The sequence below is a fragment of the Tamandua tetradactyla genome, chromosome 22 (genome assembly GCF_023851605.1).
Source record: "Tamandua tetradactyla isolate mTamTet1 chromosome 22, mTamTet1.pri, whole genome shotgun sequence".
Lineage (NCBI taxonomy): Eukaryota > Metazoa > Chordata > Mammalia > Pilosa > Myrmecophagidae > Tamandua > Tamandua tetradactyla.
In genome coordinates, this window is record NC_135348.1 from 9,839,486 (window position 1) to 9,861,646 (window position 22,161).

A 22,161-nucleotide genomic window follows, 5' to 3' on the forward strand; every position below is an offset into this window, starting at 1 on the left:
TGAGACCATATTAGGTTCCAGGCCCAGATGTGTGATAGCAGAATTTTCACCCACATGGACATCCATTGAGATATTTGAAAGGCATGGGCTCGTGGGGCAAGTATTCATCTTTGGGACTTTGCAATGATGAGCTTCCCTGAACTTTGCCCACAATATTTCAGTAATGTTCTCCTCATTCTCTGTTATTCGGATGACCTAAAATGCTTCTGTAGGTTGTGAAACATTTTCTTATGGGGCAATACTACTGTCATTGAGTACCACTAATCTAAACCTTCCAAATGAAGTTGGCATTTGTTAATAAAAATTGATTATGTATTCCTTGTGTTTCAGATACTGTGTGCAGTTCTGTGTAAAATAGAAACATATGAGTTCTGATTTCATTCTTTAAGGATTTTGCAGTCTAAGAAGATATGTCATTTACATACAGTTATTACTGAAAACATGATTATAAAAAAGAGGAAAATGACACTAATGATCAGCCAGGAAGGTTTCACAGATGCAGTACAGTACAAAGTGAGATGTGAAGGATGTGTACATAGGAAGTGGCTAGAGAAGAGTTTGCATTACAGATGAGGAAAGAGAGCCAAGGAGCCTGTCTGGGGTTAAGGTGTACTGTCAGGAAAGTAATGGGCAGTAGTAAAAGAAATCAAAATTGGAGTAAGGCTCTTGTGATCAGATGAAAATTAAATTGAATAATTTATAAATTGAACATTAGATATGGTAGTTCCATATAAAATATTTAAGTTCTGAGATGTCTGTTTAGTAAATTTGGGGTTTGTTGACTGTAAAACTGGAAGACTTAGAATGGAAGACTCATTTCTTCAAGTGTGAATGCATTTTCAGTGTTGTGTCTTCTTTGGAATATTTAAATTTGTTTACCCAGTTAAATTTGGAATTAAGTCATATAAAGATTCATTGCATCCATGGACATGTGAATTTAAATTGCCAAAATAATGGAGCATGGATTTAACTGTCTTTTCTCTTTGTTCCTTATAGGTATGATTTTGTAGAAGTTGAGGAACCCAGTGACGGAACTATTCTAGGGCGCTGGTGTGGTTCTGGTGCTGTGCCAGGAAAACAGATTTCTAAAGGAAATCAAATCAGGATAAGATTTGTATCTGATGAATATTTTCCTTCTGAACCTGGTTTCTGCATCCACTACAATATTGTCATGCCAGTAAGTGCCACTTTGACATCCACTTATTTAGATGAGTCAATTCTTTGCTTACTCTTTATTTCCTTTAAACAAGAGAAGTAGGGAAATAAAAAAAAAAAAAAAGAAAGAAAAAAAACCCTTTCTCTAACTTGGATTTTTTTTCCTCGTAAATGTAACTGTGGTTATCACAAATGACTTAAATTCAGTCACTGGGGCTCATTAGCAATATTAAACACCTTATGAAAGATATTTTTATCCAACATTTGAAGGATTGTGCAGTACTTCTCCATCCCCTATCCCCAATCACTGTCTGACATTTGAGTATTGAAGGGAAATTATATAGGGTATTAGATTTTCTCTTGAGAGAAACAGAAAAATTTGTGTATTCATAGATTTTTTTATCATTCAGGGAGCATATCCTGAATGGACCCTATAACTTCTCATTGAACTAGTTTGATTCATATTAATTAATATGTGATTTTAGTTTTCTAGCATTTTGGTGATCTTTTTTTATATGGTACTCTTTTGTATTTTGCTGAATGATACTCAGTTTGAAGCTATGACTCTTTAGTTTAAGGATTACATAGTACTCCATTGTTCTTATTTTCAAAATCACATATGTTTTGGAATGACTGTATTGCAGAACAGCAGATCCAGCACTATTTGACCTTAATACCATCTTACTTATATTCATGAGTGTAGTGTCTTAAAAGTCCATTTTCTTATGTGGTCTTTTTTTCCCTCTTAAGGTAGTATCATTCCTTTCTATACCTATCAAAATGATGTTTTTGTGATTTTAGATACATTTACAAATAGGTACATAACAGTTTTCTTTTTATCTTTTCCTGGAGAAAACTGAGCTTATTAAGTAATTTTTTTCAAATTGATATTTTAGTAAAATATGTTTTTGAAATTAATTATCTCAATTTTCCTACTTATCTAATATTATCCTGCTTGGATGATATTCATGGTCCTTTGTGCCCAAAAAAGGAAGTTTTGAAATTCTCACTCCAACTAAATAATCTGTTTCTTCTAATTATGATTGGGTATTGTCTTTTTAAATTGTATTCCTCTTGTTTGTCCCTTTACTTTATGTACTATTTCAGAATGCAGGTATCTATTTGTGGTCCTTTTACCATAAAAATATTGAAAACCCATTAGCTATTATTATCACATGCTGCTTATAATATAAATCAGATGTTCCTGTATAAATATGGTATCATCCATGTACCTTTAAAGTAGTATCAATACTATTCCTATTTAAAATAGTTGAAAGTTGATGTCTTTAATGATTTGGACAGAAGATGTAGCAAATCCGTAGGCACACTGAGAATAAAATATTGGCTGGCCTTCCATGAGTTGTGACTTAAATTCACTCTTACCATAGGATACTCCTGTGGGGCATAAAATCATTGCATGAAACAAGCTGGCAATTCAGGAGGTAAATTAGAAAATATGGAATAAATTTTTATCTTTATATGTTATTTTCATATTGTAGCATTAGGCAGAAGTTTTTTAATTGTCCATCCTCAAGATTTTGAAATCCTACTTAACAAATATATTAAAATGAAGGAATTTTAAATATTAGTTAAAAATATACTTAAAAAGGAAACAATTAAGGGCGAAGTGTAGGCAGGAGATTTTACTTTATTGATTTAGTGATAGTAAAAATGTGTATGAAGACGTTAAAGGAGATTGCTCTAAAAATGTTATAAATTGGCGTCATAAATCTTGATGAATTACCTTATACAAATGACTTAAGGTATCTATCTCCATTCCTTTAAAAAAATACTTTTTGTCATTGTGGGTTCTCCACCATTTATTTAATGTCAATTTCTGAAACTTTTCCGTTTTGACAATTTAATAATTTTACTTAGAAAGGCGAAATGCCAACTGATAGATAAGGATGTACATTTTTATTTTAAAATACCATCAATAGGTAATCCTTTGATACTCTGATCATTTGTTTGATTTAGCCACCAACAATCTATTTAACACTCTTTCAGTAAAGAATTAGTGTCATGGTTCACAATGAATTTAACTTCCTTTTTTAACCAAAAGGAGCTTCGGGTACCAGGACTCTGCTTTCACAAAGTGATGACATTTACATTTTCAGTTTGGGTTATAGCACATGTAAGGTTCTTGAATACTTAAATACATGAAACTGAATTGACTTTTCTTTAATATATTATGGTGATTTTTGTATAGTACAGAGGTTTTTTATTCATCACCCAAAGGTGTTACAAAAATAAACTTGAAACTGATGAGATTATTTATATATTAATGAACTACTCTATTCATGCTATACTAATTTAGATGTATACAGGGTTTTGTTTGTTTTTTGTTTTGTCTGGTTTTCTAATTTTATAACTGTGTGTTTGTGTGTGTGTGTGTGTTATCTGGTTTATGTAACTCAGGAAGTTGTGTGGATCAAACAAACTATGTAAAGATAAAAACAGAGTATTTATAGTACCTCCCTCAGTTCTGGGCATATTATACAGTCTCTTAATGAGTACTTGAATGCTGAGTTGATCACATGGTCTAACTATTCAGTGGTCTAACTATTCCACTTAGCTATCAGAGGATCCACTGAAGTAATTATTTTTATCTGTTAATGTATACCAAATTCTTGAACCTTGCAATGTGGTAAATAACTATGGAAATAAAGAGAATGTGCAGGAAGGGTTTTACATTGCCTAACAAGGGCAATAATTTGGTGACTTTAACCTTGCCAGAATGTTCTCTGGAGAGTTTTATTAATCTATTAATTTTTTAACCTCACATAATTTGACTCTTTGGAATTTAAATTTACTTTGATGCTTTATCAGGCATTCCTTAACCTATCCTTTGTCTTGCCATCACACATCATGTATCCATTTTTTCTTATATACAGCCACATACATTCCACTTTTAATAACCGCCTACACAGTGACATGGCATCCCTCCTTCCCCATTCCCTCCAAAACACTTATGCACAAGGAAGCAACTCATCGATCTTATCTGTGTGCCCAGTGGATGAAAACTTAAGGGAAGGTGGTGGGCTTCTTGGAAAGCAGACTTACTGCTCCTGTCATTTGCTCAGGGACAAGTGTACTGCCTACCCCTGCATCAGCTCACTACTTTTATTTTCTGTTTTCTTTTTTCTTTTTGTGCCTTGGATGAACTTTGTATGGGGCAGTGTTACCAGCTCAAGTGAGTTTTTCCAGACCCTCACACGGTTTGGGAGAAGTTCTTTTATTTCTTTCTCATGAGAAAGGGCAAGACAAGGACAAGCAGCAAGGATGTGTGAAGTGTGGGAGCACGCAGGCTCCTTTTAGCTTAGTTCCTAACACAAAGGAGTCCCTCCCCCGGTTCACCATTGGCTGGCTACTTAGGAGTTACAATCTAGTCTCTGAAACTAGCTAATTAGAAAGTGAATTTTCTACACCTTATTATCATAATTATTCATTTTAGTTTTTGATCAATCACAGATAAGGGTATGTTGAATCCTACCTATTTGCATGTCCGACTGCCCTTATATAGAGGGACCAATCCAGGAAGCTTTATGCCCTAAGCACCTATCACTTTCTAGTAAACTTAATCCTTCATTAGCATGTGCTGACATTGTTTGGGGGAAACGTGGTCCAGGTGAAGAGGTCAAAACTTAAGTTATTTTGATCGAGACTTAAAACAAAGGACTTCCATACTTCCTTATTTGGGAGGAGCACACCATCCCTTACAACTTGATATTAGTATATCCAATTCCTTAGAGGCACTGGCTTCACAGAATGCAAATCCACCTCTGCAAAATAGGGTCTTAGGAGCTACTAGCCACGGGACCTAAGTAAAACCTACTAGGCAAGTACGATGGTTTCTTTACTTTGTAATGATAAAAATAATCCTAACCACAAGTCCTTGGTAGACTACTGAGTTCCTGCTTTGAAGATTGTTACCCAGTGCCTAGCACAATGCCAGATACATTGCAGCTGCGCATTAATGTTTCTTGGAAAGTTAGCCCTTTTCCCTTAGAAGTCTGAGAATCACAGTGATAACACCAGATCTTCTCTTGGCCCTGATATATTGGGCTGAATTACCAAAGGCATATTCTAGCCTACTTAAAGAATTGCATTTCTTTCAGTATTTTGAGGTAGTGGCAGGGGACAGGAGACATTTAGAGTAGTTAAGATGCATACTTATAGGCAATCAATGGATATTTTGCATTTAGTCATATGCAGAAATTTAAGTGAGTAAAGTCACATTTTTTTCCCCCAAGGCAAATTAAGGAGAGAGTTTATCTATATTTTAAAAGTAAGGATGGTAACTGTGGTTTGGTTTATTGCTGGCTTCTTTGGGAGCCTATATGGATTTATTATTATCTTCAACCTTTAAAATTCTGTGGTTGTGATTACCTATTATCGTAGAGCCAACCTTTATTAAACAGTCTCAGACTGTTTCGCCGTACATGTTAGCAGTTAAAGTTATGTTCAGCATTGTAAGAAGATTCATCCACTCTTTTTTCCCCAATTAATGATAATAAAAGATATGATTGAGAGGGGATTAGTTACTATTTTCAACAAAGTAAAGCTGATCCAATATTTAGAGATGGTATATATGTTTTACAAGTAAATATACTTTTCTTTGAAATGTAATAATTTCAGTATTTTCTTGAATCCCAGGTACTTTAGAAGAAGGCATGAACTTCCTTTCTCCATTTTACTATTTTAACTTGGCACTGTAGGCTCAATTTTGCTGTTTTGTTTTGTTTTGAAAATCACACTGGTCTAAGATGTTTACCTGAAATTATAGCTTGTTATAACTTTTTTAAAATAGTACTAGATTTGCTACAAACTTATAATTTTAGCATTTTAACTTCCAGAAAATTAGTTATGGGACTATATATCCCCCCAAAATGTCCCAACAATAAATAATGAAAAAAGCATCAATGCAGATTGATACCAAAGGATATATATTAGGCTTTTATGATTGTGGCTAAAGAGTTAATGTCTTTGATTTTTTTTTTCCTTCATACTAAAAGGAAAAAAAAAAAACACCTGGTAGATTAGCAGTGAGAGATTGTTTGGGAAGAAATGAAGCAAAACTGAAATAAAACAGTGCAAGCTAGTTTCTGTTTGGAGGCCACACACAGTGAGAGAGCCCAGCACACATTTCGGGTCTCTTAGAAAGAAAAGGGAATTTTTTGTTTAATTTTGAAGTAATTTATAATAGATTATGTATGTTTTACTCTGTGTACTGTAGTATAAGCACCATTATTTAAAATGCTAAAAATCCTGCAAAGACTGAAAATAAAATCTTCTGGTATCACAAGACTTTATTAAAAGTTTTATTTAAAAAAAATTTCAGCCTTAATGAAAAGTACTGCATACTTCTGTCAGAAAAAAAATTCAAAAAACAGTACCTCTTTTTGAATTAAAATATACAAGTCCAAATCTAATACTTTTAAAATTTTATTCATTATATATAGAATTATTCTGAGTGTGATGTTACTCATCTATTTTTTAAAGAGTTATGAGATTTGAAGATTTATTTTGTCCCTCCAATCTAGTTTATATTCCAAAGCATATTTAACCTACAGCCACCATTGTTATTTTTTAAATGATTTCAATTAATAATATATTTTTAAATTTTCTAATCCATTTTCCTATCAGAAATATTTATAACAATTTATTTGCTTTTTCCTATTTATTTATAAGTTTAGATTAAGAGAAATAGATTTTGTAACCACCATACCAATTTACTGTATATATGTTTTAGCCCTTTTTCCCTGTTACCTGAGAAGGAGAGGGGCAAGAATGAATGAACTAAGAGTCCTTTAATTTATGGTAATCCCATGAAACACCTCCTTTTAAGTTGCTTCCAAATTTGTTCTAATATTTTTTATAATTTTCCTTTTTAGTATAGATAATAAAGTATACTTGTTTGGATAATGACTGATTTTTGTTCTTGTTAATAAAATTATAACCAGAAATTAAATAATAATATAGAATAATATGTAAGTATTGAAGTCACTTTATAAGCGCAACTATTTTTTTTTTTAATAGTGGTTTTGTAAATAATTTGTCCAGAGTTAAGTCAGCGTACCAGCCAAGGGCACACTATAGAAGGGTGTACAATTTCTGCGGGGAGGGATTTGTTAGGACACTTGATGCTTGAGGTGCCATTAAGGAATGCAGGACTGATTGCCAAAGTAGTTATTAATTATGCAGGATATAGAGAACAAAGCAGCCCAGTGAATGCTGAAGTTGGAACGAGAGAGGCATATGCCAGTGGGTTATTTAACTTATCATGTAGAGAAAAGTCTTAACTGAAGGCCAAATTTGCTTTTATCTTCAGGCTAAGGAAAATTCTACTGGCTCTCAAGTAAGCCTTTAAATTCATAGGTTCACACTGTTCAGAAAAAAAAAGTAGCATGCATGGGATAAAGAGAGTTGGAAAAGTACCCTAACACTCACAGTATAGAAAAAGATCATTGTCAGCATGGATTCAGATGCTTAAAATTGTCAATCTTGGTAAATTGTACAGCATTCCCGTTTTACCCTATTAAATTGATTTTAAGTAAAAAATCTAGGTTTCGACATTTTTATATATTTTTATTTACCATAATAAAGATGAAAATTCAGTTCCTAGAATTGTTTTTTGTGACATTTAGAAAACTGCAGAGGTATTTCAAATACAGTAAATCTGTTCTGCAGTCTGAAGCTCTTGTTGAATGGTTAGATTTTTACTAAAATATACAATGTGCTTATGTGTGTGTGTATGTTTATCTATATGTATATTTATATTCAGGGAGTCTTGAAATGGCAGTTATCTTACTGCATCAAGAAAATTCTAAGAGCTGTTTCAATGTATTTTTCAAGCCAACAGGGCACAGTATTCTCTTTGATGTAAAGGTGGTGGGCTCTCTCTCTCATTCCTACCGATTCCTTTTGTTCCCATTAATTCCGTGTTATCTAAAAGAATTTCACCGATGGCGTGATTTGTAGTAAGGAAGAAAAAAGCAGTCAGTACTATGACAGGAATGGTAAAAGACAGACAGACCATTTTAAGTTGATATACAAGGGGGTTTTAAATAAGAATTTAGGCTAATTGAAAGCTTGAGGTTTGATTGATTGGTACTTTATTTCTAAAGCCACAAAGATTTAAGAGCTTAGAGTTAATATGGCAACCTAAACCAGATGGAGAGAGGTGTTCTCTAGGAGTAAGTTTGGTGCAGTATAGATAAAAAATTATAAATTAGTTTTCCTTCACTATTCCTTTCCATTTTTCCATTATTAGCTCTTGCATTAAACATTTCTTGAGCAGTCAGATGAGGTGTTTTGCTGTGAAAAAATTCAAAGATGTACATGATACTGGCCTGGCTCTCTCAAAACTTACCTTGCTTCAGAAAAAAAAAAATTACATGCCTGTGTAAGTACAGTATGTTAATAGAGTTTATTCAAGTAGTTTGGAGAGATTTTGAGAAAGAGGAAAGGCAGTTGTTGAGAGAAAGATGTCATAAACCTGAGGTTAAAGATAAAAATAACAAGCAAAAACCTTGATTGTTACTAAAAATAAATTTAATATCAAATTTATTGTCAAAAATCGCGCAAGGACTTAGACAAATGCATGTGTAGCAGATGTTAGAGATTCTGATTCTCTTAATCAGCAGTGGTGTCCGGTTATCTGTATTTTCATTAGACGTGCTCGGAGATTCTGATGTAAAAAGTCCCACGCTCAGTTGCAAGGAGGGATGAAAATGGCTCTAACTGTAAATTTAGCGGGTTGCAATGAGTTTCACTACAAGATCTTAGGGGGAAAATATATATATATGTATTGGCATGGGCAGGCACCAAATAACAAAGGAAATATATTTTTATATTCAAACATGTATCTTTTATGGAACAGATTGGTTACTGTACATGCATATTCAAGAGCTTACATACCCATATCTTCTCTCTTTTATTTTTCAGTGTTGCAAAAAAGTGGGACTTTTCCATAGAACTGTATGGATGTACATTTTTAGTACTTGGCATTTATTGTACTGACTTTTCTAAGATATATATTAAAGGCTATCAGTTTTGTCAACTGTCAGAATCTGATACCCTTGGAAATAGGATAGACAGTCCTCCGCCTTCTCTTCTAGTTCAACTTGAAGCTTCCCTGGCAGCTCACAGATGGCTTAGTTTCAGTCCTGAGGCACAGCTCTAGAACAGATATTCATTCATTCTGTGGTGTGATAAGACATTGTTGCTAAAACAAGACAGTTTCAGCCCTCAGGAAGTGTTCTGTCATTTCCATATTTTTTCTTTTCACATTTAATTTTGACTTTTGTCAAAGACATATTTGCACATGGTTTAAAGAGACAACGAATTCTATTAAGTTTGTTATAAAAACAGCAGTTCCCCCACCACCACCCCCAATTTAGTCCAACCCACACATTTTCCTGCTCCCTAGAGGCAAGAACCTCTAATTCTTTTAGCTAATCTTTTTAGAATTTATCTCCATACCTCCAAGCAATGTCTTATGTTACTGCTTTTTAGATTCTTTGTTTTTAAGAAATCATCTGTTGGCTTCCATTGACTTCACACTCTAGAAGATGAGGTTTCCTGGCCCTTACTTGCATTTATACACTTGCCATCACCGCATCCTCTGTTAATCCTAATTACATCAAGTTCCAAATTCATTGTGTATATTATGATGACTATGGAATCTTTTTTTTTTTTTGCAGCTAAGCCACAAAGCAGACTAGACTGTATTTCCTTTTCTGCTCCCCCCCCTTTTTTGATTTACCTAGAATTGTGTTATTTTTTGGTTTCCCTAGCTTTCTGTAGATTTATTATTAATTCACTTTCACATCCTTGCTCAATTGTGTAAATCTTAAAGCAATCACATACCTTAGGTTTTCTAATACTTTCTTCTTGAAGAAATCTCTGTGGGACAGTCAGGGTTGTTTCAATTTGCATTAGTTGCTCTCTCTGTGTACTATACCACTATTATCTTTGCAATCTCCTTCCCCCTACCCTTTGCCTTTTTCTTGCATTAGATGGTCAGTTTTCCTGCTTCTTTTGCCCTCTCCCTGTTTACATCCTTATTTGGGAAGAAGTCTAACCTCTAGGAATCTACTGAAAAAAAAAAAAAAAAAACTAGAGCATCAGAGAGAAAATTTTGGAAACCTTGAATAACTGAAAATGCCTTTTTTTAACCCTCAAAATTAGATGAATATTTTGGCTAAGTTTAGAATTTGAGTTTGACCCCAGAAGGCTGTGCACATGGATGGGGCTTGCTGGCTAGTAAGCTTCACTGGTTTGTAAGCAGGCTGGGTCAATTCCTTGGCAGACCTCTGTTGTCTATCTATTGACTTTTCTCTTGGTCTGTTCAGATTTCCCTATTTTTTTTTCTATTTTCTTTTTTTTTTTTTTTTTTTTGGCATGGGCAGGCTCAGGGAATCGAGCCCGGGTCACTGGCATGGCAGGCTCTGAGAACTCTGCCACTGAAGCACTGTTGCATCACCCTCTAACTTCTTTTCTAAGTGTATAATCCTGGCTGCAAATTCTCTTGGGAGATGCGTGGGTAAAGACCAAGAGTCTCACCTTTGAGTGCACGAATTTTTACTTAACATCCCCTACTCCTCCCTATTCAGAATAGCACTGCTCTCAATTCTGCCTGCTTTCCCCCAGTCCTGGGGGATCTTCCCCTTTTTTGCTCTTCAGAGAATAAGTCATCAGTCTCCTGCCATGAAAAGGAAGGAAATTTGGGGTGTCTAACAGCCTCAAAACTCGATTTTCAACCAGTTCTCCTGTTTTTTAGCCCCACTGTCATTTCCCCTTCAGCAGGTACTTGAATGAAATCCTGAAATGTTTGCTCCTTATTTTATGTAAATCAGGTTTCTTGGTTTTGCTTCCTGGCAGCCTTCATGAGGTTCACCAATACCATGACCATATGTTCACCAGCTTTTCAGCTTCAAAATTTTATTGCTATTGACTCCTTTCCCATTTTCTTTGTCCTTAAGGGTTGATGCATTTAAAAAATATTTTAACTGTCAGTCATTTCAGGTGGGAACAGAGCCAAAATAGCCATCTCTTTGTTCTGTTTCCTTATTCAAATGATGTTGATTAACTGATGTCCTTATAAAAGATTTTTATATTTATTTAACAAAATATTCAGAATCTCTGCAGAAATATATTGAACACACAATATGTGCCAGATACCTTGCTCTATAATTGGCTTTTGATGAACAACTGTCATTATCCTGCCACACCAGATGAAGTAAGCACCCATAAAAAAAGTACAAGATCATAGTAATACTGTGTTTAAATGTTTCATATTAGAGAGGCATATAGGCTCAACATTGATTAGCTATTCAATATATCCTGAACTGTTATTTGGATTGCACCTACTGGTATCCACTAGGATACAAAGTTTGCTTCCTTCCATGTTGGGTGTAATCCAACAACCAGTGTGATCCTTGCATTTGAAAAAATGCTACCCTCACAAATCATCTCCACCTATCCATCTATATGAGTAATACACTAATGTATTTGAACACTTTGCACATTAAAACGTTACCTATCTCTGTTTAGCTGAAATGATGTTGTGATTTATTTAAGATTGCTTTGAATCATGTATCTGATTTTATCTATTTAATTTGACTCTAAATGCAATTAGTGTTCAGTAATTGTGAAGAGGTTAATTTTGGAAAGTCAGGTATATTCTCAACTTTTAAAAAGGAAGTAGATGCTTACAGGTATCAACTTAAAAATAGCTAAATAAGGCAAAGTAAAAGAACATATATTGAAATAAGTGCTGGGCCTTGCAATGGATGCTTTTGGGTCCCCATAGTGCTTTATGCCAGTTTGTCGCTAAAAGCTTCTGGGTAGTAGAGGAGATAAAGAACTTGAAGAAGGTCACATACTTAGAAATGAAGATTTAAATCGTAGTTTTCCTAACTCTAGTTAAAACCAGGCTGCCTCTGGACTGGTTTGGGAAATATTAAGAGGAAATAGCAAATTTGACATCTCTCATTGTCTTTGTTTTCCTGTTCAAACACACAACTAGTAGTTCTGTTGCTTATGACATTATGAGTAAATTAGAAACTTTGGAAACTTAGTGAATGTAATCAGAATTTACCATTTTTTTTAGAAAGTAGCAGTGGTGATAAATGTTGAGGGCTAAATCCTGCTTTCTCCACACAATCCCTTTAAAATGCAAGCAAGACATAAGCTCTTTTAAAAGTCATTGTTAACATAAACACAATGAAAACAGAAAATATTATTTCACTTCTCAGTCAAATTCCAGCCTTATTGAAAAATGACCATGTTAATTGATGTGTATGTCCTACTGAGGTTCTAGTCAACTTTTCAGCGCTGAAGAAATTGTCATAATTTAGTCATGAACGAAAGCTTGGAAGGCTAACATTTGTGCAAAACAATAAGAAAGTAAGCATGGAAAGCAAGTGTATGTGGGTGAACAGGAAACCTCTAATTAAGCGCCTGTGAATGTACCACCCCATAGCAGTTTTAGTTTAAAATTATGCACAGGGTTGGGCATGTAATAGGCACTAAGTATTTTAAACAAATGGAAGAGGAAACACAAATCTCTGATATACCCGTGTGTAATCTCATCCCACCACTGCTTGCAGCCTGACTGCCTGTGGGCTACTGGAGGCACCTGAGAACTGAGGAGGGATATGCTGGCAGCAGGGTGTCTTTGTGCTGTGGTCCCAGGCAGAGGTCCTGTGTCTGCATAGGTGCTTTCCACTCTAGTTAAGTAAAGGCAGGTTTTGTTTGAGTGTGAATAAAAGCCATTATGGAGATACCTTGCTAGTACCTTTCTTTGTGTATCTCCACTCAACAGCAGTTATTCAGAAGAGGGATTAAGACTGTCATCCCTTTGCCTTGAAAGACTGCATGAATTATCTCAAGTACTTCCAAAGCAGGTTTGCTTTAGGGAAAAAAAAAATGAACATTTATACTAAAAATCTTTTCTTCTTCAATGCCTTTCTGCATTGACGTGGCAATTATCTAAAACTAATATAAAATGTGAGAGCAGAGTTAGAGGAAGTGTGGAAATGTGGACAGCTCCAAATCAGTCTATGCAGTGTCCAATATCACCCCTGAAACTGTGTCTTTAGGTTTTATAACAAGGTTAAAAATGAAATGTTTTTTTTTTTTCCGGAGGAATGACATTCTGATAGAGTAAGAAAACAAAGCAAAAGGTAGTTTCCTGCTGGGACAAATCAGTGAAATAATGACTAAGTATAATTAGTTCTTTGAGGGAAAGAAATGTGGAGGAAACTGAATTGTTAGAGAGACACTGCATGCCAAAACTTGACTTCCAATACCTGAATGAGGAGGTATTAAAATATATGACACATCCTTTGGGTGAGATTCTTTAGAAGTCATCTCAAACATTCTGACACAAGTATTTTCCTTTCTTTTCTGAAGCTGATGGGTGATCCTTTGTGGTATCTTAACATGATTACTGATAAAGATAATAAAAGGAGCTCCCATTGCCACTTAGGAAGACAGTATTTTGGTCTGTGTTAAAGGTAGGGGGATAACTTTCAGACTTGATCTCTACAGATGCTTTACTTGTCTCTGAATTTAATGCTGCATGCTGCTTATGCATATTTGTTTCCTGGAACTTCAAAAAAGTTTACTCTTTTATGACTGAGTATCAAGAGGGGCATATTTGACTAAAGATTACAGTGGTAAAAACACTAATTGGAAAGGTGTGCATCCTACTGCATATTTAAATTGGTTTCCCATATCTTATAATTGTACTTTTGTTTATCTGAAGCTTATGCGTTCTCTCCTAGTATAATTCATAGTTACATGAAAGTGCTTCGCCTGCTCTGTTCTTTCACCTCCTTTACTGAAAGAACAATATCACAACCAGGAAATGGATACAATTCACCAAACTCAATAAGAAATTTTTTGAGTAAATAAAAATATGAAACACTGCAGGAGGTGCTAAATAAAAGTGTTGTATGAGAAGAGGCTTATGAATGAAAAGTAAAAAGATTGCAACATAGTTATAAAAATCTGTCAATCCTAATAGAGAGTATACATGTCTGTCTCATGAAAGGGCTTCAGATTATTAATTTAGGTCAGGAGGAAGACCTAAGTGATTCTAAGTGATCTCATAATTATATTCTTCATTCAAAATTCTACAGTAATATTGCAGCTCAAAGTAGAACATCATAATTTAGCTTTATTTATCAGGCTCTAGAGAATGGCATGGGTACCTGGAAGCCACGTGTTTGAAGGAATGAGTTTTCTATTAGTGGGATGAACCTTTATATAAAACTCCAGATAAAGTTGTATAAATGCATATTTTTATCTTACTGAAAAAGCACAATCATAGAGTAAAGATTACAAAATCAAAAATAATACCACAAATCACTCCTTTTCAGGTGGGAATCAAAGTGAATGTGTGAAACATCCATAGCCACTATAAATAATTCTATGAATAAGGCTTTGCTGCCTCCAAGACAGAGATGAATGAAGTTTTAGGATGCTAAGAGCTCAAGATATAATCTATAGCTTTAAACTGATGTCAAGATTCAGAACTGATTACTTAAAAAGCCCTTCATTTCTCCAGAATAGATTGATGACTTTAGTGCTACTAATCTCTTATCATAAAAAATTTATATAAATTGGTTCCAACAGGTATGGTATGTGGGAGTATTTACATATCAAATGTAATTGTATAATATGTAAAAGTTAAACAATTTTAAAGGCAAAAGTAACCTGTGATATTTTCAAAGTATTTTTTTAACTTTAGGATTCAGTGGAAACCAAAACTGGCTCATGAATGCAACTGGGGCTGATATCTTGTCCATTAATTAAATAGAGTACTTCAGGCAGAAAATCATAAAAATGATACTCATATTCTGTAAGCATTTAATTTTAAAGCATTTAATTTTAGCTTCACACTCTTCGTTTAGGGTCAAAGCCTTTCGTTTAAGTAGGGGCTTGCTAATTGGAATTCTTGTTCTCTTCCAAAATCTACATTCATAACGCCTCAATTACGATTTTCAGTTTGGATTTCTTCAACTAGAAATGGGAATTCCAAGATACCTTCTAAATTTTGCAATTTAAGTGCAAAAAGCCTCTAGGATTTTATGAAGTTTTTCCTCCTTTTGTTTTCCAGTTGTCTCACTCATACCTAATTTAGCAGCAGTACTTTTATAGCAACTCATTTTGTATGCAGTTCTACCAAAGCATTTATCTATGTTTTCAAAGAGACAACAATTCATATTTGAATGGGTTACATAATATTTAAATAACTTAAGTAATTACAATAACAACTACTAGTGATATAAACAGTTTTGGGAACAAATGCTCACTTGTGTTAAGGGCAAAGTTAAACTGGTGGAAATAATGAGCGAGACTGATATAAATAATTTGGGGAACAAACACAGCCATCTTTTGGAAAGTATAGAATTCAACTGGTGGAAAAGAAAATTTGCTTACAGTCAGTAGCATTTTTTGAGTTATGGGAATCATCAGTTAGTATGTTTTACTTGGGAAATGTGGCTAAACAACATTTTACTCGGGTAGAGATCAGTCAAGATAATGACTGTCATCCTTTGTTCAGTTTCTTTATTGATATTTCATGGTAGCATATCAATGGAGAATTATAAATTAAATACATGCGGCCAGTAGAAACATAATTGGTAACTCTGCCTTGGTATGCATATCAAAGTAGTTAACAATATGTCTGGTACAATACAGACATTTAATACTTTTTCATTCTCTTCCGTAATGTTTCCCATAATTTAGCTTTATTTATCAGGCTCTAGAGAATGGCATGGGTACCTGGAAGCCACGTGTTTTGAAAGAATGAGTTTTCTATTAGTGGGATGAACTTTTATATAAAACTCCAGATAAAGTTGTATAAATGCATATTTTTATCTTACTGAAAAAGCACAACAGCTGTTGAAAAATGTTAAATATTCACCACAGTGGAAAGGGACCAGGGTTTCTGGTTTTTTGTCCTCCTTGTATTAAGGAAAAAGGCTGGTAAGCAGCTCAGCTGCTTCAACTTCCCAGATGTAGCAGCCTATCTGATATAAAACAGATCAAGCTGAAGAAACACAGTTGAACATAAGCATAGGTTTATTTTCTCTCTAAGCCTTCATAACCCACAGGAAAATGGTCATATGTGCTTGAATATGATGGTCTTTTATGAGAGAGATTATGTCACCCATACTAGCAGTGGTGTTGACTGCATTAAATTCTTGTGAGCTACTAAGGTGTCACCGGTTTCTCAATTAATGATTTGACCAAGATTCTTTATTGATGCCCCACAGCAAATAGTTGTGTTCTTGTAGCCTTCAGTGCCACTCTACTCTTCTGCTACTCTACCGACATAACTTTGGGCAAATTTTCCTACCCACAAAATGTGAATAACAAAAATTTCTACCATGTAGCATTGTTGTAAGGATTAAATATCAAATGCTTAGTTCAGCGATGGCATGTAATAGTCAACAAATATGTTACCTTCATTGTGAGGTCAAGTTTACTGACTTGTCTGATTCCAAGCCATTGTCACCTCAGGTCAGTATTAAAAAGAATTTACCGTGTGGTCATGATAAAATTTTACCATGGTAAAAATTTACCATGGCCACACCCTAAGTAATACATCATTAAGTGTGATCATGTATATACATACACACATGATCACATGTTAAAATGTGATATGTATATGCATATATTATAAAATAATCCTTAACCTTAGTATATTAAATCATTGTTATGCTTCCTTTCCATTTCTTTCATTCTTTCTTTCACTTTTGGAATGCTTATCATGATGCACTAAATTAATTTCACAACCCACTAAATATGTCACAGCTTATGGTTTAAAAACTCTGACCTAGAATGTAAAAGCTGTATCATTTAATCATATGAATGCTGCCCTTTGGCTATTTACTCACCTTTCTGGAAAAAATATCATGCTATACTAAAATATGTAAAACCCATTCCTAAAACCCACTCAAGTTGTTATTTAAACACTTTTCCATTATAATCTGCAAAGCCTAAGATGGGTTTTAGGAAATCTCATCAATACCTGTTCAAAACATATTCTTTGAAGAACTTGCCCTTAATGATCACTCTTCAGAATTTTGCTGATAATGATGGTAGGAACTACATATTAAATGCCTTCTTGTTATCCATCATATTGAAATGGATAGCTTCTTGGCAATTATACACTATTGATTTCGTTTATTTTCCCCCTTATCTTCCAAAGAACTCATCAATCTCCTGTTGTCTCTTGAATGCCCTCTAGCTAACTTAAAGTTTTCGGTGAAATTGAAGAAGCAGCACGAGCTGCATCTTAGCTATAACTGAAAGGTTTACCTATAAAATGTGGGGGTGTGAAGTTTGTTCCATGGGATCATTAGAAACAAAAATTAAAGATTCTGGAAGCCACAGTTATTCGTTGTTTATACAGGGTTCTAGTCTTCCTGAACTATGCATGCTACATAGTGTGGCCTCTAGTGGTATTGAATCTTTGTGTATTAAATGGCATTTCTGCCTGAAGAAAATGTATTTTGGGTAGAAATATCTTGTCACTCAATGAACACATTTTTCTTGTGAGATGCTGGAATTTCAAAACATTTCTCTGTTCATTCATGCTCACCTCTTTCCTTGCTCTTCTGTTTTATGATCTCAACTTTTTTTGCAATCAGAGAACTTATGAGTTTACAAAATAATCCTGCATAAAAGATGAAGTTCTCTACACCACCCCCACCACCAACTCCTTGCACTGTTGTGGAATAATTGTTATAATTGGTGATAGCACTTTAATTTTATAATTGGCTATTGTTTAACAGTAGTTATCTTTACTGTAATTGATGAAAGATTGTTAAAATAGTTCTGTCATCCATTACTTATATTGGTTATATTTTTTCATATACCACTCTATTATTATACATTTGTTATAATTCAGGAAAGAATTGTATCTGAAGTATGCAGTCAGTGGTTCACATATCACATACTTGTGCATACATCCCCATGATCAATTTTAGAACATCTTCACTACTCCAGAAAAGAAATAAAAATAAAAAAGTAAACATAAATCTTTCCATACTCCTTACTTCCCCTATCATTGACTCATAGTATTAGTGTGATATGCTTGTTATTGTTGATAAAAGAACATTAAGATATTATTGTTAACTATAGTCCATAATTTGCAATAGGTACATTTCCCCCCATTTACCCCTCTATTATTAACTACTTGTAATAATGTTGTACATTTGTTCTAATCATTAAAGAACTTTTTAATATTTCTACAGCTAATCACAGTCATTTTCCACCACAAGATTTGCAGTGCTGTATATTCACATTTTAACCTCCAACTTCTCAAAACTTCCCCTTTCCCCCACCTTCACAGGCAGTTCATTATTGTTAATTATTCTCATTCAACCATCACCTCTCTCCATTTCCAGGCATTTAAGTTTGACCTAATTAAACATTCTGCACATACTAAGCAACAGTTCCCTATATTTTAGCTTCATTCTATATCCTGGTAACCTATATACCATATTTTATGTCTGTGGGTTTACATATTATAATTAATTTATATTGGTGAAATCATGCAATATTTCTCCTTTTGTGTCTGACCTATTTCACTTCACGTAATGTCCTCAGCATTCATCCATGTTGTCATGTGTTTCAGGATGTCATTCCTTCTTACTGCTGAATAATATTTCATTGTATAGATACACCACATTCTGTCTATCCATTCATCATTTAATGTGCGCTTGGGTTGCTTCATATTTTAGCAATCATGAATAAGGCTGCTATGAACACTGGTGTGCAAATATCTGTTTAAGTTGCTGCTTTTACTTCTATTTATGTGCTGGAACATATGGTAATTCTATGAGCTTCCTGAGAAACTGCTGAACTGTGTTCCACAATGGCTGCACCATTTTAAATTCCCACCAGAAATAGAATTTTTTCTATTTCTCCACATCCTATTCAACACTTGTAGTATTCTTTATAATTTATAGTGGCCATTCTATAAGTGTGAAATGTTATCTCATTGAGGCTTTAATTTTCATTTCCCTTATAACTAGTGATGTTGAGCAACTTTTCATGTGCTTTTTAGCCATGTTCAATTACTCTTTGGAGAAATGTCTATTTAAATCTTTTGCCCATTTGTTAATTGTGTGGTTTGTCTTTTTATTGTTGAGTTGTAGGATTTCTTTATATATTCTGGATATTAAACCCTTATTGGATATGTGATTTCCAAATATTTTCTCCTATTAAATAGGTTGTCTCTTCACTTTCTTGACCAAGCCTTTTGATGCACAAAAGTAGTTAATTTTGAGGAGATCAAATTTATTTCTTTTTTTCATTTGCTTATGTTTTGGGTATAAGGTCTAAGAAACTATTGGCTATCACGAGATCTTAAAGACACTTCCCTATATTTTCTTCTAGGAGTTTTACACTAATAGTTCTTATATTTAGGTCTTTGATCCATTTTGAGTAAATTTTATATGTGTTGTAAAATAAGGATCCTCTTTCATTCTTTTGCATATGGGTTTCCAGTTAAACACATTTTTTAAGAGACTGTTCTGTCCCAGTTGAGTCTACTTGACAGCCTTATCAAAAAGCAATTTGCAATAGCTGTAAGCATCTATTTCTGAACTCTGAATTTGATTCCATTCAGAGTTAATATATCTGTCTGTATGCTAGTACCATGTTCTTTTGACCCCTGTAGCTTTGTAATATGGTTTAAAGTCAGGAAGTCTGAGTCTTCCAACTTCATTTTCCTTTTTCAAGATGTTTTTAGCTACTTGGGGCCCCCTTACCCTTTCAAATAAATTTGAGAATTGACTTCCATTCCTGCAAATTCATCTGTCATGATTGGAACTGCATTGAATTTGTAAATCAGTTTGGGTAGAATTGACATCTTGACAAGATTTAGTCTTCCAGTGCATAAACATAGAATATCCTTCAATTTATTTAGATCTTCTTTGATTTCTTTTAGCAATGTTGGTACATTTTCCATACATAAATCCTTTATATACCTGGTTAAATTTATTTGTAGATATTTGATATTTTAGTTGCTTTATTGTGCATGACATTTTTTTCTTGATTTCTTCCTCAGTTTGCTCATTTCTAGTGGTTAGAATCACTGTGATTTTTGCTTGTTGATCCTGTATCCCACCATTTTCTGAACTCATTTATTAGCTCTAATTGTTTAATTGTATATATATTTTTAGGATTTTCTATATATAAAATCTTGTAATCCACAAATGAGGAAAGTTTTACTTCTTCCTTTCCAATTTGAATGTATTTTTTTCTTTTATTTTCCCTAATTGCTCTGGTTAGAACCTCCAGCACAATGTTGAATAACGTAAGGGCAGTGCGCATCCTTGTGTTGTTCCAGACAAGTTGTTTTTTTCTCCATCTGTTCTTCTGTCTATACAATTTTGATTGTCTTTTCTTCTAATTCACTGATTCTTTCTTCTCTGTGTTTAAATCTGCTGGTGTGTGCCTCTAGTGCATTTCAGTCTCTTAGTTTTTTGCTTCTCATCCCCACAATTTCTGCTATATATTTTTTATACTTTCAAATTTGTCGTGCTTGCAGAATGCCTTCTTAATATCACTTATCTCTTTATGTATATTTTCCTTCATTTCCTTGAATTGATTTAGGAGATTTTTTTGGACAGCTTTGATTAGTTTTTCCAAAGTCTGCATCTCCTCTGATTTCTTAAAAACATTTTTTATTAGGAAATATAACATATATACAAAAAATAATAATAAATTTCAAAATACGTTTTAACAACTATTTCAAGAAAAGATTTAAAATTTTGTATGGGTTACTGTCCCACAATTTTAGGTTTTTCCTTGTTGTTGCTCCAAGACACTGGAGATAAATATTAATATACTGATTGAGCAGTCATTCTTTTTAATAAATCCTATCTTCTATGTAATAACTCCTCCTTTACTTTTATCCTTCTCCCAGTCTTTCTGGTTACTTGGGCCCTGCCCTTTCTAACTTTTTTAGGTTGGAAAGGTGTCAACAATATGGAACTAGCTGGAGTTCTTGGAGAGACTGGACCCTCTGGAGTTCAGGACTTACCTGGCCTAGGAACCTATCTGAAGGTTGTAAGTTTCTGAAAAGTAATCTTAGTAAGTGAAACTTTTATAGAATCTCAAATAGAGCCCTAGGTATTCTTTACGGTTTACAGGAATGGTTTAGGTGGGAGCTTGGCAAATCATGGTTACCTAGCAATATCTAGCTAAAGCTTGCATAAGAGTAGCCTCCAGAATAGCCTCTTGACTCTATTTGAACAGTCTTAGCCACCTCATGAGCTAACTGTTCACCCATCTTTAGCTTCTGTGCATCTCTAGGTCCCCTTTATTTTATATTATAAGCCTCTGACTTTTTTATTTGTCCTCTCTACTGATCAATATCTTCCAGTTTCTTAGTATGGTTTGTAATTTGTTGCTGATTTCTAGGCATCTGATAATCCTGATGAGTTTACTCTAATGGTTAGTGTAGCTCTCTTGCCTAGTGTTTTATTGTTGAGTGGCTTTGTGTTATAAGCTTGTGTAAACAAGAATCAAAGAAGCTTGTTTCAGTTTATTCTAGACTTCTAAAATAGCCTGTGTTTAACGATCAGATTTTATCAACTCCTTGTCTGCTTCTTACCCTGGATATGTGATACAGTTTTTTCTTTTTCTTTTTCAGTTTTTTGTTTCTGTTTGTTTGTTTCTCTCTCTTTTTTTTTCTTTTATGATACAGTTTTTAAGACTGCACTTTTTGTGCAATTGTTTCACCTCCAGCAAAACACTTCCTTTCCCTTTGTTCCTTTGCTAGGAATCTTGATCTGTTCTGTTTGTTTTTGTTTTGTGCCTATCATTTTTATACTCCTTTCATTGTCTCTAGCTGTTTCTGCCTGCAGGGCAAAGTCTAGGAGGAGGGTCACCCCAGTACAATTTTCCCATGTCTGTATTTCCCAGCCCCAACAGGGACAGACACTCCCAAAGGGAGTACGGACTGGCTCT

At 34.1% G+C, this 22,161-nt stretch overlaps 1 protein-coding gene and 1 long non-coding RNA gene across 5 annotated transcripts in view; one reads left to right on the plus strand and one right to left on the minus strand.

Annotated features, from left to right (window-relative positions):
• The window catches only part of PDGFC (platelet derived growth factor C), a 265,873-nt gene that overhangs the window by 196,444 nt on the left and 47,268 nt on the right, over positions 1–22,161 (plus strand). For all 3 annotated transcript variants that reach the window (XM_077139698.1, XM_077139696.1, XM_077139697.1), the window contains one exon: positions 997–1,177. In XM_077139698.1, coding sequence (XP_076995813.1) covers positions 997–1,177 — 181 coding nt within the window. The remainder of the gene's footprint in view (positions 1–996; positions 1,178–22,161) is intronic.
• LOC143666204 (uncharacterized) lies at positions 8,711–9,777 on the minus strand. Of its 2 annotated transcripts, none has more exons than XR_013167461.1 (3): positions 9,640–9,777; positions 9,076–9,336; positions 8,711–8,938 (listed from the first exon to the last, which is right to left on the minus strand). It is a non-coding gene; the product is annotated as an uncharacterized LOC143666204 (long non-coding RNA). The 2 variants fall into 2 exon arrangements; XR_013167460.1 differs by having other exon boundaries at positions 8,712–8,898.